This window comes from Lates calcarifer, linkage group LG5 (assembly GCF_001640805.2).
Source record: "Lates calcarifer isolate ASB-BC8 linkage group LG5, TLL_Latcal_v3, whole genome shotgun sequence".
NCBI lineage: Eukaryota > Metazoa > Chordata > Actinopteri > Centropomidae > Lates > Lates calcarifer.
Genome location: NC_066837.1, coordinates 2,535,954 through 2,560,695, shown reverse-complemented (window position 1 = coordinate 2,560,695; position 24,742 = coordinate 2,535,954). Strand labels below are relative to the sequence as shown.

Below are 24,742 nucleotides of genomic sequence, written 5' to 3'. Positions count from 1 at the left end.
TCTTGTGATAAATATCAACGAAACCCATGAAAAGACCAAAACCAACAATGAATAGATCCTGTTAACTAAGTATTGTGTGATTTCCCAGATTCCTCTGAGCCATAGAGCTCCACTGACTCTTAAAAACACATGAGGAGCCACACCGTCACATTGAGTAACTTGTTAAGAGACATACACCATCTTGATCCCCCAAATCCTCACCAGAGCATCAAATATGGATTCATCCGCTGCTGAAAATAGTCCCCCAACAACATAACATTATGTTTAATGTTAAACTACAGTTCCCGGCTTTCATAGGAAATTATCTTTGCCTTTTCTAAAAAAATGAAACCGTGTGTTTGTGACCCAGTTTTAAAAATGTATGTCTTCAGTAGGAATGGACAAATAGGGAAAAAGACCTTAATCATCTTCCTATGTAGATGTTATAGAGTAGATAATGATACCTGATTACACCACACTGAGTGCATTTTCACATGTAAACTCAGCTCACCACTCTCAGACAGAGAAACCTATGGTACAAGATGGACAGACATCAAAGATGATCGAGCCAGTGTGCAGGTCAAAAAGAGAAAAAAAAACACGAGGCAGAGAGTGGATCAGATTGAGGAGTGATGGTGGTTGTGAGAGATAAAAAGTAGGAAGAGTTCAAAAAAAACAAAACCAGGAAATAGATGTAATAGATGGATTGCATGTAGCTTTTCCAGGCATTGCACAGATTAGTCTTGTTAAGTCACAGCAGCTCAATTTTCACAGTGAGATTTCGAGCTGGTTCAATCAGGCGACAGAGGTAAAGACAACCTGATTAACAGCTAGTTAAAGTGGGTGTTGTAGATCTAAAATTAAGCATAATTGAGCAGCTATGTGACCTATTTCTTGCCTCAAATGGAGACCGTGCTCACCAGAGAAACAAAAAGACAGCAGTGATTGTTCAGAGGCTTTAAACGACCAGTGTACTTATCAGTTACTAATAGTAATTGTCCTCTTTAATTAGCAACAAGGAAGTAGTATGACGTCATTGCAACAGCACAAAAATATTGAAGGAGTAACTAGCTGAGTAGGTCGTTTCATTTCTCAAAGCAGTACATCGGTCGTCAACTTCAGCTGTAAATCCATGTGTTCAGTTTGTTCTAAATACATATATTCTCTCCAGCTTAGTGCACACTGTCATGGCTCCAAACCTTCATCAAAAGGAGTGTGTGTAGTGGTTTATTGGAAATGTGCAGCAGGAGCTTCTCTGGAACATTTTTTATGTGTGGAAACTGCATCAAAAAAGATGTTATTGGCTTTAGGGATGGTAATGGTAGTGTCCACCACCTAGTTCTACACATAGATATCTTAACTATTTGGCCCATCAGCCTCTGCTTTGTGTTTTTTAGTGCTAATTAGGAAACGTTAGCATGCTAAAACCAGAAAACTAAGATGGTGAACATGGTATTCATTGCCATGTTAGCTGTTGTTAGTATTTCCTGTTGCTCAAAGCACAGTGCAGCCTCATGGAGCAGCTCTTAGTGTTAGTTCCTTAGTTCCTTGTTGAACCATTTGCTTGTAAAAGGACATAATACCTCAGGGACTGTAACGTGGGCTGGTACTACAGCCTACGAGCTAAAATTAGACTTTAGTTCTTCCTGTCAAACTTCAGGTACAGTTCCTGAAAGGGTTCCCGAACACTTGCTGTGGATGATTCTGCAGCCGCCAAGGTTAAAAAAACTACAGAAGGACAAACGCACTGTAGAGGATGCAGAGGGGCCAGTTTTAACACCCACAGTCGTCTCGATTGATCAGAATTCAAAGCAGCCACATGCTGGACTTTTAATTTTCTTAACTGGAGACCTTTCAGGCTGCTGTCACCATCACAGTCTCCACCCACACTGTAACCTGAGGCAGGAGGCTGAAGTTCAAACACCTTTGAGCTGAGGAAGAAAAAGTCTGTTTAAACGTGCACTGTAACACAGAACGCTGCAGATGGTTAAGATGTTTCTGAGCATCAAAGTGTAGATTTTTTTCCTCGATGGGACTCAAAATGTTGAATATGTAGATCATGTCTCCACATCCCTCGGTACCTCCCCCCTCTCCCCTTCTCCTTTCCTCAAGTCGGTTAGCTGAGCTCAAGTGTTATTCCTCCCCTCTTCCTTGGCCTCTTTCAATCTGCTCCTGCTTCTCTATTCTTTTTTTTTTTTCCCCTGAAGCACCTGCAGTAAGAAGGCGGTGGCATGTTGAAATGTTAAAATATAACCATAAAATTAATGTGTCCTGGTGTTAAAATCAAGATGTGCCGTGATGACTAGCCTGAGGGAGGACTGTAATGAAGACTTGACTTAATAATGTAGGAAACAAAATGAATGTGTGGATCAGAGTCTGGATTTGGAGGATTTTAAATCATATTTTCAAAATTGTAGAGGTGCATTAGGCACAATTATTCTCCAATATAATATGTTTATACCCACAATTGTTACAGTTCCACTATATAGGGTATACACTAACACTAACACTTCTCAAGCAGCATTATGAAATAGCAAACATGGTATATAATGCTCTATTTCTGGTCATATAGAGTGAATAGTGAATGGTTTTTGACAGTTTAGAGGTTGTACTGTTTTTGGGGGAAATATAGTTGTAATTAGAGCCTCAAATAAGCATTATTATCACTTCAAATTAATTGTTTAGTCCATAAAATCAGTGATAAATGTCCAGAGCTAAGGTTCTGTCTTGAAATGCACCATATCCTCTGGCTCTGGATTGTTACCAGGAACGCTGTGGTTATATAGTATAGCTATGATCCTCTTCTTTAAAATCTTTGTTGTTAAACCAGACGCTTCACTATGTATCGCTGCCAGACTCCATTTAAAAAAACAGTCATTTTACCTTGCAGAACATGGGAGTTGATGGAATGCTGCTGCCTCGACTGGTTAGTTTGTTTGTGTTATTGTGTGACTTTCAGTGGCGGATTAGTATTCGTATTCTTCCTTTCCACAAATAAAAATACCACTCAATGACACAAACAAACTAATCGATCAAGGCAGTGGTGTTCCAGCAGCTCCTGTGTTCTTCAAGGTAAAATTCCTGTTTTTGTCAATGGAGTCTGGTAGTGATGAACAAAGATGTCACTGGTTTTTAGTTGGATATGCCATTCTTGCTCAATACTGCATGGATTACAAAGACTCTTGTCCCTATTAATGATTTACACCTCCGCCCACATTCAGCCCCTTTAAATACCCTTTAACCAACAAGTCAACGGACCCTTCAGTGATGGTTTTTCAATTTCTGAATCCATAGTATTGACCAATATTCTGTATCTTCAATATAAACCTTTGAAACCCAAAATATGATTAAAGTGTGCTTCCTCTCAGGCTGTAAAACTGGATTTAAACCATCACTGGACACTGGAACTCTCCACTGAAAGCAGACTAGTGATTTTGTTAGGCTTAGACGCTCATAGAAGATATATGATTTTTAATAAGAAGAAGCCAGTTTTGCTCGGATGTATCCGTCTAACGCTTGACATCCTCGAGCTGCAGCAGCTCAGAGTGGAAGAGTAAGAGCTCCTGAAATTTTTATTTAGCAGATGAATACACCTATTATATACCTCCCCCAACGCACTCTTGCGTGCATGTTTACACTCAAACACACACATACACAAACTCCCAAATGTGCTGTTTGTGAGCAGAGGGAACCCAGAGCAATTAAAATCAGGCAAAATCCATGCTGGGTGTGTGTTCTCTATTTCTTTTTTTTCTCTTCATACTGCCAGTTTTTATTTTCTTGCAGTTGCGTGTGCAGTGACACTGTGCGTCCCTGCAGTGCCAGGCCTCTCTTATCAGTATGCCGTGTGCACTTCCTCTCTAAACATGGCCAAAGCTTTTGGGAGCCGTGAAGCTTCACTGATAAGATAACAGACAAAGCCTTCTCTCTTTAAGGAACGCATGAAATAGAAAATAGGCTATCCCTCCCCGAGGAATTAGACGGAAAGAAAAGCAGTAGTGGAGCGATGAGAAATCATATCCTTGGAAAATGAAATTTAAAAAAAATACGAACCATGAGGTGAGGGGATGGAGGGATGCATTTTTAGTGAAGGAACAAAAGAATACATGCAAACACACACTCATATAGCTGCCACTTCTGGTGTGTTAGGTGAAGATGATCTGCAGAGCATATTTAAATACTTTGCCATGGCAACAGGCTCTATGATTAGGGGCAAACAGGCAAAACTGCTGCAGCACTTGGGATTGAGATGATACAAATTAAGGGAACTCTGGACGGTTTCCAAGGAGACGAAATAGGCGAAGGGGTTAAAGTCCAACCTAAACACACCTTAAAGCTATTTTAGTGACAGCAGAGCAGAGAGTGGGTGGGGGGAGGGGAGCGGGGGTGGGGTGGGGGGGGGCTTTCTGACAGCCAAGCTCCACAAATAATCGCTACACCTGCCGAGATGTGTGATCAGAGTTCAAAATCCCTCCATATGTCTGAGTGTGTCTCTGTGTGTGTGTGTATGTGTTGACTTGTGGTTGTGTGTGCCTTTCATTGTTCTGATGTTTTAGTGTTTCATGTCTCCCACCGGCCTCTCACACCTCTGCTCATTAAAAGCACAAAAGAGACAACAAAAGGCTTCTAATCTGGTTCATTTTCATGCATTTTCTTTATTTTTCCTCTGTGGATTAGTTTCCATTTAAAATACCAAATGCTGCTTATTATTATTATTAATTTTTTTTTACATTTTTTTCATGACATCATCATCTTGCAACAAATTTATAAGAAACGGCAAAAGTGACATTATGGCTTTGTGACAACAGCAGGCCTCAGGTTTCAGTGTTCAGATGTGTGTTTTTTAGTGTTTAAAGGTGCCGAGACAGGGACGAAGCCCCGTGTGAAACAGACATGTGTCCGAGGATTTACTGAAAAGGTCCCACATTATCTAGATTCTACGTCTGCACGTTCAGCTGTGGGCGAAGGTGACTGTGAAGCTCGTGACTGAACAGAACCAAACATCTTTGCATACTTTCTGCTTATGTTTATTTTTGGTAAGAGTCTAACATGTTTTCTACCTAAAGGCCATTGAGCTTTGATTGTCTTTAATTATGGGTAAATGATGCATAATGTGGACTTCATCGTAACAGCTGATCAGACTCTATGTGCCAATGAATGATGAGATGCAGTTGAAAGCTCCAGAAAACGTGGACCTTTAGCTGAAGATGCCCTGTGGAGTTTTTGACCACCAGTAGCCCTAATGAGCAGCTGTTTTAATGAGCTGAGCTCTTTGTTTGTAGTGTGCACGTGCAGAAGAATCTGGACGGCACAATTTTGCCATTTTTTTGATGCTGCTCTGTCGTTTTAACCGGTGGCGCTAATGCACCAGTGAGGAAGTTCGGTATCTGATTAGAAGTGTTACGTTCAGATGCTGTCAGAATGCCTCGTTAATGTTCTCAGACTCCATCTTGGCGTTGGATCTAAATCTGAAATATTGCCAAAAAGACGCTTTTGCTTTGACACCAAATCCAACGCCATTATCTTGTTGGTATCCTCCGGTGGTCACATGATGAGACTCCTCTTCTCTGCTGCTGTTATTTCTAATTGTAGCATTTAACCAAGTATTGATAACTAGCATTTTACAAATCCTAGGTTTTTATTTGATAATCATGGACTCTCATACCTGAAAATGTAACATCAGTAACACCTACTGCTGCAGACACTTACTAGTAAACACGGATGGGAATAATCCACAATTTAAAATCACCATGAAAATGTTTTGTGTGGAAGAAAAAACACTCAACACTCAGAACCTCAAGGATAAACACAGTACTTTTGTTTGTTTACAAGAAAACTCCACAGGGCTTCTTCAAGGATGTTTTGTAAAACTACAATTTCCAAGGTCAGGGAGGAAGTTCACTCTCAGCTTAGAATCAGTTTCACTCAAGAGGCAGACGTTGTTGTTTCTTGATTTTCAAAACTTCAATCGTTTTTCCAGCCACTTTCTCATTAACCTCAGTAAAAGCATCATCAGTGAGTCTCATCCAGTCAGCAGCTAAAAGCCTCCATGCAGCAAGTTTACCTCATTTAAAATCAGTCTTTTCATGGGTTAACAAATACTCCCTTTAAACTGAACTCCAGTCATTTAGTTTTGCACATTTTCATGATTTGGGACTGTGCAGGAGATTTTTTTCTTTAAACTGAAGCAGAGGCAGAGTTGTAGAATCATTGGATCCTACAATTCCCATGATGCAACTCAATAGCATCTTTCATTTGACTCTCACTGCCTTGTAAATGCCAGCTTCCTTTAAACCCCATAAACACAGTTTGTGATGAAGTCCTGCTATTAAAAAAATAAATCATTATCTCAGATTCAACTAAACTCATCCAGAGTCACAGACGACATTATACAGCTGTTTTCACAGGTGGAAAAATATGTGTGTTACATGTAAAAAGCTCCTTATTTTGAAAACATTATTCTTACAGTGAAATAAAACTAGATAGTGTGGGACCTTTACCTGGTTAAATCAAAGTGTTTCTTTTCCTGTTGCTGAAAATCAAAATATTTCTGGTACTGAGTCATTTTAAAGGTTACAGTTAGTTACTTTCCTGTCCAGTTTCCCACATACTTTAAATGAGCTCTTGTGTCAATAACTGAGCCCAAAGCAGACGTGGAGCTCCACCGTGAGTGAAGGCAGCGAGTCGGTCGTGTCGTTAGTCATCACGGCTTTAATCTCACCAGAGTGTCATATATATTCTGGTCAAACACTGTCCTCCACCCCCACGCTGCTTCTTCCTCTTTCTTCATTAAGCAGAGAAAAGACAAACAGACTCTTTGAAAAAAAAAAACCAGTGACACTTGAGAAAGAAGTTAGTAAAACAGTCAGGCAGTATTCAAAGTATTCAAAGCACAGTAGAAGAAGGTTTTTGTTCAGGCACTCGTTAACTCCCTCTGTGACTGTTCTTCTTTTTTTTCAGTCTTGAGTCGCTCACTTGTTGACCAACAGTTACAGAGCCGTGGTACGCTCTTTGCCTCTTTTCTCATTACAGATTATGATTATGGTAATGGGTTTGGTTTTGTTCGTACACCAGGCCGGCACCGACTCTAGTGTGTGTTTGTGTGAAAGAGTGTGAGTGAATACTGTGAAACTAATCACAATAATGATGCTGATTACAACTCCAGTCCTCACCCTCACGTGTGTGTGTGTGTGTGTGTGTGTGTGTGAAATAAGTGACACAAGTATAGACTTTCTCTTAATTCAGCTGAAATACTGAGAAAGAAAAATGAAAATCTACATTCAACAGAAAACCAACGAGATCAGCAGAGTCCTGGTGTAAAAGAAACAGTCATTGAGCCTCAGGGGCGAAAATAAAAAAATCTAGACAGCTTCAAAATGGACAAGTTCTGTTAAAATAACCCATTTAAAAGGCAACAAGTCTCCTCAGAGTGTTTGAAATCACCTCTAAAACAGAATTCACTTAAAAAAAACACACTATCTGAACTTCATCTTCCTGCACTGTTATTGTTATTTCTGTTGGGTGATCCAATAATCCATAATAATAATCTATAAAAATATATACATGATTACAACTTAAAGGAACAGTCTGGCATTTTAGAGGTGTTTTATCTAGACTCTAGGCCTTCCAACAAGATGAAATGAATATCTGTCTCCTTCTTAAGACAATACAGAAGCATATTTCTGAAATACCAGTGTGCTCCCTTAAAGGGGTAGTTTTATGTTTTGGTAAATATGTTTTTGTAAAAATCAGGAAGACAGGTATTGATCCTCTCATGTAACAGCAAGAAAGCAAATATATGTTATTTCCCAAATGTTGAACTGTTCCTTAAGGCTGATGATTCATTTGGACGAGTTTAGCAAATCAAATTTTTTGTGAATTCTGTCTTAGGGTGGATTTCGACTGCACCCTTCTCCATCATGGAGACGCTTCACAGTGAAACAAGAAATCAGTCACATTAAGGTGAAAACCGTACATGTTAATATCAAACGGCAACTTTTCAAGTTGAGATTTTAAGGTGCGTTTTAAAGGGTTTAGTGATCCGCGACGTTTTCTCAGACTGTGGAGGAACACGGGATCATTCAGTGAAATAATGTTACAAACTCAAACATATCAATAAAAACAAACTGTAGTCACAATGTTTTTGTCTGGTAATAACACAGTATCCAAGACTGACAGATCACTGAAGTCCCCCCCAGCTAAAGGCAACAGTCAGCTCCATTTAACAGTGTCTCTGTTCAGATCCCAGAGCCAATTAAAAGGTGTGAGATGCCTCCATCAGTCCGGCTGTTTTAGGTGTCACTGTCAAATTGTTCAGTGGAGAAGACATCAGCCCCCTGAACCACATCCTAAATTAATCGTACTCCGAGATAATCACATAACCGACAATTAACTCCATTTCCCATTTAATACCCCAGCCCCCCACCCACCAACCCGCCACCCACAACACGACTATGTACATACGCACACACGTATGGCACATCTACACACCAGTCTCATTACACAGACAGACGCTGATTCCCAGCAGGCACGACACACGTGTGAAATATGTGTTAGTTAGAGCTTATCACAAGCTTTGTTAACTTCACAACAGTGATGCTTACACCTGTTTTTTGTTGTTTTCTTCTTTTGAGAAGGGATTTTTGGTGATTTACACACAAACACTAAACATTGGAAAGTGACATCATTAATCAAGGATGTGATAAGTAGAAAGAAAAGAAAAAACACAAGCTGCATAAAACAGCAGAGAGCGATTCTGCCAAACACTGCACTGGCTGAAGGAAGAGTTTCATTTCAAAAACACAGAAAAAAACACTCTAAATAATCATTAGGTCTTGTTTTGGTGAATTAGTCCATTAAAGTAAAGCACGTTATGGATTCCTGATTAAAAAAAAAAAGAAGAAGTTTTGCTTATAAGACAAAAAAGGCCCTTTGCATGTAACCCTGGAATGAAACCGTTGGAGTTCAGAGAGTCATTTGACACCCGGGCTCTGTTTTATTAGATGAGCCTCTCTGACCCACAAACCTTCGTTTGCAGGCAGCTCCTCATCCTGGGAGGGGAATCTTGCTTTCAGGCAGGAAATTGCACGTTTTTATCAAATTGCACTCGTTACACCCCCCTCCCTCTACCTCTGCTGTTCATCCCCTCTTCCTCTCTGATGTTGAGCCACTGATTCGGGATCAGCCGCAGCCCGTTGGCACTGCGTGGTTGGCACTGAGGAGGATGTTCCTGCTGATCTGTGATCAGACTGAGTTATAATGGCACTGAGTGAAAGGGAAAAAAAAACTGCTCACCTTTTCTTCACCTTTCTGACATCTCTCTAACTTTCAGTAAACAACTTCTATTCTGATACCAGAGCACCAATGAGAGGTCAGATGTCAGAGCAAATGAGATTTTTTTAACAGGAAGGCAGGAAACCCAGTTAATACTGATGTGGTGATTTAAAAGTCAAAACATGTCGAAGTTGAAACTGGACAGAATTTGATTGAAAAGTAAGTTTGTTTCCTCATAATCTCCTAATAAGTTTTATTTTATTAATAAGAAACGTAGAGAGAAAATTCAGCTCTTGTAGCTGTATGAGCAGAAGCTGATTTCCAGAGGATTTTTCTTGGAAGAACTGCTCATTATTATTTCTTCATCACTCAATAATTATTGGCATTATATTCTTTATGTTGAATTGTGCACTTGCACATAGATAAGCTGACCTGTGCTGCACTGAGTAAAGCATTAAGTTAGTGTAGGGAGGTGGAGAGAGTCTGTAACCATGACACATAATGGATAGTGGCAGATGATGGTTCTCATCAATACCAGTGACACTCCTATCTGAAACAAATTAATTGAAGGTGTACCAATTCAACACGCCTCTATGTTCCTTATAATTGGTACCAAATGGAACTGCCCAGGAAATTACAGACCTGTAAAATCCAACTTGTTTTCTCAGTATTTAAAAGACTATATTTCACTGTCAGTCAGGTAATTACATCTTAAATATATTAATTTAAATGCAGTTGTAACAATTATAATGTATGTAGACAATATCTAGGATTGGGCACCAAACGTTGGATCCAGTTCCTGCTCAGCAGAACACCCAGAGTTGTTACACTGTGGAAAAATCTCTTCTCAAATCTTTTCTCTCTCATTGCTCTTTTCTGTTAACACAGAGTAACATAAAAATCTTTCAGGCAACATTAGCTGGCGTCTCATTTATTTTTCCAGCACCAATCGACTGCTTTCACAGCTTAAAATGACAAACATCACGCGCAGCAGATGATATCAATTGCAGCCAAATGCACTGATATAGTAAATATTAATGAGCTTTCTGCGAGTGAGTGTCTGTACTCTGTCGATTATTCCCACTCTTTAACATCCTTATTTTTATAGCCCAACAACAACAGACTGAAAAGATCTCACAGACCTTGTTGCTTGTTAATGTCATCGTTTTGAACTGAGACCTCCACAAGTTTCAGGAAGTAGCATGTTAATAACAATGCATGCAAAGTAGCTAAACTACAGCTGTTATTTCAGCATGTCAGGCACATTTAATCAACACTTTTCTATCTGTGGCTGCTAAGCTAATTTTAAGGTTGTAACTCCCAAGTTGTAAACATTAATTAGGCTGTCACTAATTTTTTCTTCCTTCTCACTGGCGAAAGAGTGACAGATATAAATTGATTCTTTGAGTTTTAGCTATTTATAACTTGTATTGCTTGCAATTGTTGAAAACTTGAATCGGTAAGGCGTTCAATCAGGGATTTGAAAGGACTCAGATATGATAAGCAGAGTCGATAAGAGGATTCAGATTTTAGAAAATACTCTTGAACTCCTAACTCTACCTGGACTTCTAAAAAACTTTCTACATTTTAACCAAATTGAGCTCAGTTTCAACTCAGATGTTTAGACATGAAAATCACCAAATCAGTGTTTACTGGAAAACGTCCATATGCACTTTTGAATCCAGAGTTGTACTTCGTCAGATTAGCTGACCCTGAAGCAGACTTAGCACCAGTGTGTTGACTGAACAGTAAATCTGTATTTGGCTCAGCTGATCCTGAATCAGTGGCTTTCTAACTGGATGTAAAAAAAGACCTGGAGCCATTGATTTCCACTCTAGAGAATAGTGCAGGTTACATGTATGAGAAATAATGTGAAGACAAATAGATACAAAAGAACATAAATAACATAATCAGCTGTTCAAACCAGTAGGAGGATGACGGGGGGAGGATGATCCTGGTAGTGGGGCACTGTGGGTGATGTAGTCCAGGTCACATGGCCAGAGCTCGGGCCTTGGCGGCTGCTGCCTGCGCCCTCTGTACGGCTCCCTGGCTGTTCTCTCTCCTCATCAGCTGGTTGGTCTCAAACAGGCCCTCATGGCTGCCGCCTCCGCCGCTGGGGCCTCCGTCCGCAAACGTCAGCACTCCTGCACCAGACAGACTGCTAATGATGTATTTCATCGAACCAAACAGGAGTTCCATGCTCCACTTTTAGAGGTGTAAAGTACCCGAGCTAAAAGCCATGCTCTTAATGAAAAAGATTAAAGGGGCCATCAGTACGTTTTCTCTGCTGCCAAATGTGGTTTCTTGCAGGGAGCTGGTCACGGTCACTTGCTAAGAGCTTCAGCCACCATTGTGTTCACGCCATCTTTATGAGTAAAGGAATGAAGTTTGATGCTGGGCTTTCCTTGATGTAAACAGCTGTTCATTCTAATGTTGGCTACATAGCGATGTTTCAGAGGATGGATGCAAAGGAAAACAAACGAAAGACGGCAGATGTGGGAATCCTTGTGGTTTTCTACAAATCTGATTTGATGTTTCAGCTGCACACAGAACATAAACTTGAGCAAATCATCAGGAAGCCAGATTTATAAATATCAGTAACCCAACAAAACTGTGATCGTGACTCAGAATAATGAGCTCAAATCTCTGTACACACTGTTTATTTTTGTCTGTGTGGAATTAGAGAGTTGTGTTTTACATGTCGTTTTCTTCAGGTTTCACTCTCAAAAATTAATAATAGCTTGTAGAGACAACTTAAGAAGATAGAAGATTTGAGCTTGTGTACAGAAAATAAACTATCTGACACTTTACCAAGCAACGTTGGAAACGTTCTTTCAGTTGTGCAGGAGTGAATAACTTCTTGATATTTCAGGTTCAATGTGTACATTCTTCTTGGTGCTTGCTTTGTCTGCTTGTAACTGCAAACACTTGTTGCTGTGTAAACTCTCTGAGAGAACCCTTTGAGAAATCAGACAAAATCTAGGCCAGCGACATAATCCTCACGTTTGTGCTTCATCACCTTTATCTCCTGTCATCTGTTTGAGCTCTTGTTTCCGTCATATAATGGCTGAGGGTTAACTGTTAGCTGAACTTAGGTTAATGTTTAACTTGGGAAAAAACTTTAAAGAATGAAGCCCTTCCTTTTAAAACACCACTTGGCTCAGCTCTGATTTCAGGTGGTTATATCTGAGGAAACTGAAGTAATCCTTATGTTCCATCTCTATTTTTACAAGTACAAAAATTAGCCAGTTGTCACGGTGACACATTGTTCCACCCTCGCCACCCAGCAGTTTTCAAATAAAAACGTGTTGATTACCTCCAGAGACTCGGAGCCGAGCCTCAGGGGGGCTTCAGACCAGACAATTAACACATTTCACTGTTTAATATAATTTAAAAGTATTTAAAATGCTTGGTATCAGAACAAAGAGCACAGAGCACTAAAACACTAACAATGTGAGACTGGAGTTTAAAGATATAAAATATTGCTGTAATTATGTGAAGTGACACAGAGTTTAATACAATTAGAAAAAGCATAAAAGTGAAAAAAGCAGTTAAGTAACTGGAGTCAAAGGTAACCAAACTGAGATGTGAAAATAAACCTCAGGAAATGTTCTTTTCTGATGCTTCAACCACGTGTCACAAACCTTACGAAGTATAACGTTTTTACTTTTAATGAGAAGATAACCATGAATGATTTTTTTAAAATAACAGAATCCAAGACCAGCGATGACCAGTGAAGCCACCTGCATCGCTGTATTCAAAAGTTACTGTTACAACAGCGAAGACTGTCTCGAAAATAACGTTACGCTTTATTTGTGCCTCTCTGGGGGAAATTAGATGAGTAGTGAAGTCTTACCGTAGCCGTCCACACATCCGCTTTTGAACTCGCCTTCAAACCTCATCCCATCGAAGCGAGTGAAGACACCGGTGCCTTGAAACTTCCCCTGCACAAATTCACCTTCATACCTAAACACAAACAAACAAACAAACAAACAGTAGAAAAAAGTGACATTCCTACAAAACATGGTACAATAGAGCATCCTCATCTGAAGTAATTTAAGAATTGTGAGTAAAAGGGAAAGTGAGTGAGGAGGAACATCCTTTAAAAGTATGAGGAATGCTTTTATAGTTACACAATGAACAATAACTGAGGTTTGATTGCGACACTGTAGCAACATTGTCCTTGAATGTTTGGAATTTGAGGCATGAAAATCACAAATAACATCGACAGTTTGTGACTTTAACCCACTAATATCAAAGCATTACTCAAACACTCTCACTGTCCGAGACAAATAAAACACTAAATGTTTTCAGGTTTGTTTTTGTGAATCTAAATTATCTGATCATTGCAATCACCTATTGATGATAGAAGCTACTTTTTAAGAATGATTTCTCTGCTCTTTGAAAAACAGTAAACAGGAGTTGACAGAAACAGAAGAGAGGAGGCAGAGCAGGGGAGAAGGAAGTGGGAGTGGAAATCACGAAACAACTAACTCCAGATATGATACGGTAAGGATAAAATCACTCAGACGACATGACATGCAGTGCAACAAACTCTCCTGTGATACTGTAAGAAAGTAAGATCAGTTTTGTTTAACCAGAAACATCTCTATACATCGCTACCAGACTCCATTAACAAAAACAGTTAAGATTTTATTGTTAATAACAAAGTCCATCTCTGTAATAATCATATCCATGATGTTGGCAGACACTGATAATAAAAATCTGAACCTCTGAAAATAAGGCCCACGTTCAAAAATACCTTCACAGAAGTTTCACAGAATTTTACACACAGCTGAGATAGACAAGTGTGAATCAAGTTGCAGAGCCTCAGCTTTTTTAACACACACAGCATGCACATTTTGTGATATCACTTCAGTGTGACATCTGCAGGAAAATAAGTAGTAAATTAATGATGCTAAATAATTAATAACTGAGAACCAAATTGATTTAAAAGTGCTTCATTAGAGTTATTCACCTGCATTTGATTTTTATACTCAGATAGCAGGGAACTTTGGTTTTGTGTGTTTCCATGTTCAGTGAAGGAGAAAGCTAAAACCTTTTCAGAACCTTCCAAGCCTTCAGCCAGTAACTGTCTGATGCTGTCTTCATAGCCCTTGAGGAATCAATCAGCTGGTTTTTCCAAGGAATAACACAACAGATGGCCTCGGACAGGCTACACTTTGGTTCCTCATCCTCAGCTGTACTGTACTCAAACCCTTCACCTTCACTTAACAAAGAAGAGCAGAAGAAAAAACTGAATCTGGATCGATTGGGTTTCAATGTTTTCTGTATGTCTTAAAAGCAGCAGCAGGTGTTTCCACCTGCTCTGGAATAATATGCAGCTAATATTACGGCAAGAAAGAACTGCTGTCTGACATTCGACATGTTCAGGCCATGAAAGCACTCTAACAGTGCTGACGATAAAGGGAGGGTGAGATTTCCATGTCTTTTGTGATCATAAATTGGGTTTAGATTCTATATAAATACTGTGAAAGTATCAAAACACTCAAATAATCTTCATGATGAGTCACCGCCCTCACCTGGACCCACTCTCCAACCTTTTGTTGTTGTTGTTATTTTAATTTTAACAACTCAACGCCAAGCACTTGTCTGTTGCTAAGATAACAAGGTACAAGACAGAGATACAGCACAGTGGATGCCTCCCCAGGGATAATAATGTTAGAGACGTGTGGCCAAAGGTTATTTTTCCTGAAATACCAGAGCATTTTAGTCCAAATTTGACCATCTGTGTGCAACATAAAGCAACACAGCGCAACTATTTTAACTTAAAATAAGCAGCTTCAGAATCACTTTGACTCACACTGACTCTGCTCCCTGAACACCTGTTGTTTCTCTGTGTAACTGTGGTTTTTCAGGTACGATCTCCCTCTAACTGAGTGAGAGTCAGCAGCTTAAACTGCTGGAATCAGACCCAGAGAGTTCCAGAGTAAAGCTGAATTATAGATCAGTTAAAAAGACTTAGAAGTCATTAAAAACCAGCGTTCATCTCTGATATCTGGGAAACTGATGCAAATATCAAGAATTCTTAGGAGGGGGCCAAGCAGTATGTTTGGAGAAGAAGATTAATAACTTTACCTAAGAGTGACTCTTCAAATAAAATGAAATGAGTATTCAACTACCCTAACATCACATCAGAAAAAATGATTTCGTTTTAAAAGGTCAAAGGTCAGATTAACAGAAAGTGAGACACAGACCTGGAGCCATCAGGGAAAACCAGCATCCCACAGCCGTTGAAGAGGCCGTTCTCAAACTGTCCGGTGTAGCACGTCCCGTCGCTGAAGGTCAGCTGACCCAGGCCATGACGCAGACCTGGAGCAGTAAACACAATACAATACTTTGATTTAAAGGGTAACTCTGGTGTTTTTTAACCTTATTTTTGAGGCAGCAGTAGATTAGCAACTCCCCTGCTCTGTGAGATAAAATAGGTTTTAGTCAGGTTTGAAAGACCCAGGTTCAGAAACACCAGAGTTAAAACACAGCACTGGTCTGTTTTGTTTTGCAGTTTGTTATAATTAGTTGGATGTGAGACTTCTGTCACCGTGACAACACCTCTGTTCACTGGCAAACTTGCCAAAGTGTCTGAACCATCAGGACACTCACAAAATCCTTGCAGCGCTGATAAAAACGCTCTGACTCCCATGTGTATACAAGAAGGTTGTTAGATGAAACCTTTCATAGGAAGTGAAAAATAACTGAATTAAAAAACCTTGGTAATACATGAATCTCTTTTTCCGGCTAAGAACTTAAAGAAGGTGGTAGAGAAAATATCGTCCTCTCTCTGTTTCAGACAAAGCTGTAACAAATGTTTGTCCCAAGGATACATGATGAAATTGGACAAATAAGAATACTGCATTCTATCAGTCAATACCACTTCTATAGTCAACAGACATGTTTGTGTCCCACACTTGATCCAAAGCCAACCACGAAACTGGAAACCAAAACATTCTTGTGCTCAGTGAAATCCATCAAAGCGTTGCTGATTCGATCCTTGAAAACATAATCATTTTGGAGGCCGAGTTTCATACAGCTCATACCATGAATAATATCCCATGTGTTTAGTTAATATAGCAGCAGCTTTTGAGAGAAGCTGAAAACTCCCCGTACAAAAGATTAAACTGGAACCAAAACAGAAGTTAAAGCCGAAATGTTTCCACCATTTCACCTGAAACAAAAACACAGTGGCTACAAGATGCTTGATGTAAAAAGAAGTAAAAATAAAAACTCCAGACAAGAAAAAAAACTAGATATTAAATAGTACACTTTTCACCATGTTTCCAAAATAGTTCTTGCACAAAGGAAGACAGGAAATAGATGCTGGTTTGCTTGATATTAGATGATGGAGCGTGGGGGAAAGTAAATCACTATTTCTGGCCCACCTGAATCATACGCTTCCCAGCACAAATGTCATTTGAGTTGCTAAATACCTGACCTTGGTGCCTGATATCTCCAGTGGCGTGTTCTCAGTGCTGCGCTCAGCGCAAAGTCCCCACATATCCCCTGAGTTAAGCATTTCTCAATATACAAATGAATTACTGCCTGGAACATGCATCCAATTTAAGAAAAAAACAATTGATGCACAGATTACACAGAGAGAAGGAGGATTTCTTTCACTGTTTTCTTTTTGTTTCACTGTTTGTACCGACAAATTTAAAATAAGTAAATCATCCTTATTTATAGAGCACTTGTCAAAACCCAAGTTACAAAGTTCCTAACACAAGGCAGCACCTACAACAACAACTAATCTTACCTCAGCCTTGGACTTGGATTTTCTCCCCAGACACAGTTGATGAGAAGGTGGCAAACTACAGTTTACTCTTCAGAAATATGAGGGTGAGATCCCAGACGCTACATCCACATTTTTCTGCAGCTTTTAATGTACTTAGTGGTAAAATACTCAGTAAGGTTCAGATTTACTGTGGGTTTAATCTCAGCATAAATACCACATGGGAGGGTGTGGAGTTTTTCTGGGGAATGCAAATGTCATTTTGCACAAGAACTTTGAGCTTTAAGAAGGCAAGTACATCATTATTTTAACAAGAGATTCATAACTGGTGCTACCCTACAGAAAGTGAGACACACTGTTTCATTCTCTCGACTCTTCACTTGTTCCCGAGGAGGTGAGACCCAATTTTCCTCCTAATTCTGCAATTAATTTCCAGGATCAGTAGGATGGCAGTCGAAGGAGACGGGGTGAGGAGGAAGTGAGTATCTCTCCTTGCCAACTTCTATTTAGCAGGCCCAGCGGGAATTAGGAGAATAACTGGATATGAGGCACAGTTGGACACGGGCTGAGGAGGTCCCGGGTTCCTCGTAGCAGCTGTAAGCGAGGAATAGGATTTACTGAAAGCTTGCCAAAGTGGCATGAAACTGGCGGTAGAGGAGAGGAGAGAAGAAGCTCTGGAGGGGAGGGGGGAAGAGGGACCCTGACAGCGGATTGGGATTTACAGGAGGGGAGGCATGGGTGAGGCTAGTGAGTGTTCTCCTTTGCTCCCAGCTAATGGCAAAGTAAATTAGGCAGTCCATCTGTCAGGGCTGCTTAAAGTGCTGCTCTCTGCCTAATCTCAGCAGGGTTTTCACAGGAGATTTGGAGAAGAGATTTGGCTGAAACTAAATCTGGAGCTCTGCATTCCATTTTCAAAGTCTTTCCTCCTCTGAAACATCCCGCATCCATATGTGCGAATGTGTGTGTGCGTGTGCACAAGCTGGACTCGATTAAGTATACAGTATATGGGTAAAGAAGAGGGCCAACGGGGGCTTATATCCAGCTCCTCCGCCTGCAGGACCCCTGACAAGCGAGCAGCAGCCTGAGGCAGAAATTTCACGAACTAGCTGCTGAAATCTGACGGTCTGTGCAGCGTCAAAGAGGCCGTCGAGTCGTGCGGCCACAAACGCCACGAGCAGTGTCTTCCATCAAGCATTATGAGAGCCGTGTCAAAGAATGAATGGTGTTATTCAGCATAATGAAATCAAGTGGCATCAGTGTAAGAGTTTCGCAGACCGCCATGAAGCTAACAGTTTACTTTTTACTGAGGGGACAGATTATCACTGGGCTGTTACAGCGAGGGACAGCACTTTCCTCCCTGTCTTCTTGGATTTGATCCTTCCACACAGACTCTAATCTGTCGCTCAGCTCCTTTTGTAACGCCTCTCTCCAATCTCATGTTGGGTCACGGTCTCCGGCTAATTACGGTTTAGCTGAATTTGTCCGGCTTTTATGTCAATCAATAGCGGTAATGCATAGATGTTAAATGACCGCACGGGGGAAGTACAGTAGTAAATGGCCCCTGCCTGTGCCTTGGCTGTTGTGGATGTACCCAACCTACTTCCTGTAACCTGATAGCCCCCGGGTCTGTCTTCAACTGGCGCTCCGCTGAATTATTCATGTGACACCACAGACCTCTGTCCGACATGCACCTACATGTTTGTGTGCAAACAGTGACTTAGCATGCAAGGACGCAGAGACACGGTGCACGACACGCATCAATCTGTGTTCATGACAACGCTTCCCAACACACACACACACACACACAATTACTAATCACAGAACAAAGTCAGCAGTGTTATTTCAACAGAATGTGAAATCACACAAAAATAACTGTGTCTTAGGAAAGGGTAAATGAAGTGCTACAATATATATTCCCATGAGTACTTTAGCTCTGTTTACACATGAAACTGTACAAAGTGGGGAGAAATATCTCATTAAAACGTTATTAACAGCAAACAGCAGGTAAAAAAATGGTTGGATAGAGAAAAATAATGTGTAGATATGGTCAAACAAATGTTTCTCATGATAAAAACTGACAAGATAAATACTGAGCAAAGAAGGCTGTGAGATGTGTTAAAAGCTCATAAAAAACCTGGTAAGCTTTAGGATATTTTACTAAAGATGTGTGTTTGCACAGTGTTAGAATAAGCTTTTGTATCTAAGGTAAACAGGTAATTCTTGACCTTCAGGGACAGTCATTGAGAAAAACAGTCTTACCCCAAGGTCAGTTTAGTAGCTGTTTTGATCCTCAGCTTAATCAACTATTTTTTGAACTCCACCATGGGTGAGAAGTCCCTTAAAGAGCTCTGAAAGCATCCTGAATCCCTGAATTGAATGTGTAGTGTATACACTGTCTTTCTTATTGGATTTATAAAAGATAAACGTGACAAAAAAAGTCAACACACTGCCAAGAAATCCTGACAGCCAACACAGAGCTGCATCGGATCTATTAGTGGACTCATTTCTCGTCACTGAGCATTAAAAAACAAAAAAAACTAAAACCTAAAACCTGTGCATCACAGCCAAACCAGTTTAACAGTTTTTTGCAAACCATGCAGAGACCATATGTTTCTCCCCGCAGCTTCACGCCCGCTTTGGTGCCAAACTCTTGTTCTTTGTTGAACCTTGCTCTAAAGGTTGTCCAAGTGTTTTTTTTTGTCAACCTGCAAATACTGGTTTAGGTAGTGTGATATCCTGTCTCAGCGGCTCACCAGATGGTGTGTGTGTGTGTAGATTTTCCTGTAGTTACTGACTCCAGTTTGACACCTTTTTCCTGTTTTTTTTTTCATATCAGACACAATCTGTTTGTGTGAGTGCAGGTTCATTTAAAAGTCAACTACTTTTCCCGTTGTGACTCACGTATAGTACACCCACTTTTCCCCTGATGCTATAATCTGACATGAAATCCCACCCTTCATTACTTAGAGCTGCTGTCAGAAACTTTTTCGTTAAGCATGATTTTTATCATATAGCTTCTATTTGATCCTGAGATATATCCATGTAGATATATTCCAATAAATAAATCCTTTAACGGAGAAAAACACCACTCTGCTTTTAGAACAAACCTCATCTGAAATGCTTTTGAAACTAGACCCGTTATTGTCTTATTGGCAGTGCTGTATGTTACGCAGGTATAATATGGGATATGCACACTACTGATCTCTGTTGATACACTTTATGCTCTCTTTATCATCATCTGCTCCTGTGAGACTCCCTGGACTTTGTGTTATTTCCTGTTTTATTTTGAAATTACATTCCCTGTCGTGTGCCTTATGGTTTTTCCTCTTGACCTTGTGTGTTTTACCCTCCAGTGTTTCATCCCCTCACCTGTTCTGTTTCACTAAGTGACCTTGTGCCTCTGCTTTTGGATTTTTTTCCTTTTGAGTTCTGAGTTTTTCTAATGCTCCTGACTCCTGTGTGTTTTTGCCTAACCAGTGTTCCTGCTCTTTTTGTTACTATCATCATTAAACCTTTCTGCCTTGGCGTGCGCCTGCATTTGGGTCCTGACCTCCTGAACCCTAACACCCTGGAGATATTTTTACCAACTTAAATTGAGGTTACCTGAATTTCTTTTTGGGGACTTAACTGTTCCTCCAATCCAATCAAGACTGGACCTTTTAACCCTCTGAGAATAGCCACCTCATCGGGGAACAGGACTCTGGGAGCTGTGTTGCTGGGGGAATAGCTCCCGATAGGGTCTCACACGACAAAATGGTCTCAGGTGAGGGGGCTACACTAAGAGCAGTTTTAAAGCCTCTATAGACTGGCATCTCTGGGAGGGAGTGACCTTACCCAGATCAGGAAACCAGGGCCTCATGTGGAAACTAGGCTCAGGAGGACAGCTCACAGGGGACTGCCTGGTGAATATGAGTTTTGTAGGGTTAGGGCTAGCACTACATGCAAAGTATCCAATCCAATCCACACATGACCTATAGGGTTGTTTGTTTTTTTAGGGGCGGACAGTCTTGTTTACTAAGACATACAACAGAGGAAAACAGAACCTGCAACCAGCAAATGTTTAGAGTTTATGCTTGAAGGATTACTATAAGGATTAATCGTTTATCAAAATGGTTGTCGATTAATTTTCTGTTGATCGATGATAACTGTCTGTTGATTGACCGCAGCTCTTGAAACGACAGTGTGACGAACTCCTGAATCTGACCAACACATTCTCTGTGTTCCAGGCAGAAGTTCGTCCTGAGGGAAGCTCCGCTCCTTTCTCTGCAGGACGTCGCTGAGCTTGTCAAAAAGCCTCAGTGGTGGCACCAGAGGTGAAGGGTTGCCCTGAGATGATGACAGCTGTGGATGTTGTTGGTAGGCATGCCCCCTCAATGGTTTAAGGTTTTAAAAACAGGGAGCCAGAGGGTGTGCTCCAATTATCAGGGTATCAAACTGCTCATCCCCTCTGAGAAAGCTTATGCCAGCACGCTGGAAAAGAGGTTCAAACTCTTAATATGACAGTTTTCTATTACTGACTTTCATAGCTTAGTATCAATACAACCAGTTAAGCTTCAACAGAGATCAGTGTGCTTATATTAAATTGAAATTTTTAACTATGTTTCCTCTTCTAATGTAGGTTCTACAATCCACCTTTTCCCCAAACGTTTACACTAATATAATTGTTTATTCTGTCAACATGAGAGAATTGCTCTGACATTCACATTTATGGACTGATAAGTCACTGTTGTTGACTGCAGGCATTTTGAGGAGAACCAGATACCAGAGAAGATTGACATGTAAACACCACAAGAGAGCCAGAGGTAAGTTTCTTATTCTAATTATTCTAATTATTCTAATTGTCTGAGTGAAGTACTTATTTAAATTATCCCCATGAATGCATATGTGCTGAAATCTTCTATAAAACCCACCTTCCACTTGAAAGACGAGTGTAACCCATGCCTTCTAGCATTAGCCTCCTTGACTCTTGACCCCCATGACAATAACAGTCCAGGCTTCCTTTCCACGCTCTCTACAGAGAGCCGGGCGCACGCTCAATAGCTCCTTTTATACAGTTTATTCTGCCTCGATGTTCTGTTTAAATGGTATGAACGTTTAAGCAGCGGAAACCGTTACAGAGAGCTGACATGGCAGGACAGATGCCGCCGCTGTTGCATTACAACACCAGCATGCCATCTAAAATCCCACACCATGGCAACATTATACCGGCTTTTTTTGGTTTAAGTATAAACAAGAGAAGCTGGCTCAGTGACAGGTCTTCTCACAGCAACATCCCAGTTCAGGTAATACCACTGAGCTGTATACATGTCCCAACTCGTGTCTGTTAATGCAAATAAGGTCTGAGTATTCCACATATGTTACTGTGATTATGCTATACTTCTGCTAAGAGCATTATCACATGAATCAAACACAAGAGTGGTGTTTACATGGGCTCTGCCTTACGTGCATTGTTCTTTTAATCACATTACAACAACCGTTCTGCTGTGCATGCAAATGTAGTCGACGACGGAGGATGGATGAGTGATTGAGGAGGTCAGTCTTGCCTTCTTTCCATTCGCCGTGGTACTCCTCCCCGTTTGAGTAGGTGAAGGATCCTCGTGTCAGGGTCATGGGTCCTGCTGGCACGCACAATAAGACACAAAAACCATCATCAAGACTTGTGTGACATCCTGACACCCATGCAGAGAACTGGGAGTTCATCAAATAATGTGTTCTCTTTTCAACCCACCATGGGTTTGAACACTGCAGAGTGATTGCAGAGCAATCTAGCTCAGATTACACAGCCAGGGACTCCAGAGAAACTACACGCCTCCACCTATCTCACTTTGACAAACATAATGAAGACTGTTCCTTCAGTTGTAGGATGAAATGGCCTGGCTCTTTTGGGTTAGGGTTAGAGCTGACTGGGACAAAACTCTTTGCAATCAGTGCAGCATTGAGCAAGAGAAGTCTACCTAGCAGCCACAAACAGCAGATTGTTCTTATCAGTGTGTATGGACAGGATTCCTACAGAGACAGAGCTTTTTATTAAAGAGGAAGATTGTTTTTGTTTAACCAGAAGCATCACTATGTATCAGTACCAGACTCCATTGAGAAAAACAGTGATTTTACCTCACAGAGCACAGGAGCGGTGGAGTGCCGCTGCCTCGCTCGGTCAGTTTGTTTGTGTTGTTGTGTGGTACTTCTACTTATGTTAAGGATCTGAACACTTCTTCCACCGCTCACACAGTAACACAAACTAACAGATCAGATCGAGGCAGCGGTCCAGCAGCTACTACTGCGGCGTCCATGTTGTTTCCACATTATGACTTAGAAGCACGTGAAAACACAGAAGCCAGAATGACTTCCTGACTTGGGAAATACGACCATTTGAGAAGCATGTGAATGCAGCATTAGACAGGGTTGTTCATGTGCTTTAGGCAGTTCAGTGTAGTACAGTATACAGGATGCAAAGCTACTATTAAAATGCTAGCAGATGCCCTGTTCAGGGGCCTGTGAACTGTTGGTGTGACAGCACAACACTGCTTCATTCATTTATCTGTAGTAAGAGATCTCCTGTGTGTGTGTGTGTGTGTGTGTGTGATGCTTTCCTGTTTTCCTCAGATACATCTTCATTTGTTGAACAGAGCTCTGAGCTGACTGTGGTTCTCTGAGGTGTAGCCTATCCTCTCCTCTCTGTTGTTTCAGAATGAGATTAGAGACAAACCGCTGCTGACAGGAGCATCAAAGACACATTTAGGCTTCACAATAAGACAGAAAACATCTAAGGGCCGTTTACTCGGCTGAATAATTGCTCAAATGCCATCAGGCACACTGTCAGATTAGACGGGAGGGAGGCGTGTGTATCCCTCCATCTAATGTTGCCACAGTAACGGCGCCCTAATCCCTTTCATCCTGCCGGCATGACGCTGCCAGCCACACACACACACACACACACACATCACAGTGAGCAGGCCTGGAGAAATAAAATAAAGGATTTACCTGTTTAATCAAAGAGCAACTCAGTCCCCCTTTTCTCTACATCACTTAAAACAACGCGGCAGTTGGAGGATTCCTGCTCCTCTCAGCGGCTATTTTTGCCTTTTCTCCGTCGCTGGTAGTGTCCTGGCAGAGCTGCCTCAGCGTCTCTCCAAGGTGCCGCGATCTGATTAGCTGCCGCACCTCCACCTCGACTCAAAACGCCCTCCTATTGGCTGCTCGTCTTCTCCGTCCAGCCCCTCAGCGGGAGACATCTTTGTCGAGGGCAACGGGTTCAACGACTTAATTAGCCGGAGTGCTCCTCCGTTAAAGCGGTTGCCCTTGCCTTTTTTTATTTTTTATTTTATGTGCTGCCCATCGTCTCTGTAGGATTATAAAACGGCAGCGAGGTTCCCTTTAATGATACTGTGTCATTTCATGTTTCAATTTGGTGATTAGACCCGCGTTTTGGCGAGTTTTATGGAACATGATTTATTGTTCTGCCTGCGCGCTAAAACAGCTGCACTGAGGTGGCGGGTTTGTTAAATGAGGTGATATGGATTCAAAGCCAATAAGGCTTTAATTCACTAAAAAGCTCGAGGAAAAAAGAGGAAAAATTAAGGTGACCCAAATGAAACAAAACTCTGCTGCCCTGATTCTTCTTTCTCCAGGGAAAACTGGGACTAGGATTAACCTGCTAAAGCTTCTTTATTGATTATTAATAAACTATGGCCAGTGTAGCTTTTATTTTTGATAGAAAGCCAAGATACACAGACAGATAGCATT

General features: G+C 40.9%; 2 protein-coding genes across 2 annotated transcripts in view; one reads left to right on the top strand and one right to left on the bottom strand.

Moving 5' to 3' along the window:
* Nucleotides 1-4,582: 4,582 nt before the first annotated feature.
* On the bottom strand, nt 4,583-24,122 carry LOC108880836 (MORN repeat-containing protein 4). The gene is made up of 5 exons (XM_018672556.2): nt 23,981-24,122; nt 22,543-22,617; nt 15,471-15,585; nt 13,109-13,218; nt 4,583-11,396 (listed from the first exon to the last, which is right to left on the bottom strand). The coding sequence occupies exons 2-5, from the start codon at nt 22,607-22,609 to the stop codon at nt 11,242-11,244; spliced, it is 447 nt and encodes a 148-aa protein (XP_018528072.1). The 5' UTR covers nt 22,610-22,617; nt 23,981-24,122; the 3' UTR covers nt 4,583-11,241.
* The window catches only part of lcor (ligand dependent nuclear receptor corepressor), an 81,472-nt gene continuing 70,398 nt past the window's right edge, over nt 13,669-24,742 (top strand). Inside the window, exons 1-3 of the mRNA XM_018672553.2 lie at nt 13,669-13,761; nt 21,226-21,355; nt 21,739-21,801. Of these exons, the coding sequence (XP_018528069.1) occupies nt 21,331-21,355; nt 21,739-21,801 (88 nt within the window). The 5' untranslated portion in view covers nt 13,669-13,761; nt 21,226-21,330. The remainder of the gene's footprint in view (nt 13,762-21,225; nt 21,356-21,738; nt 21,802-24,742) is intronic.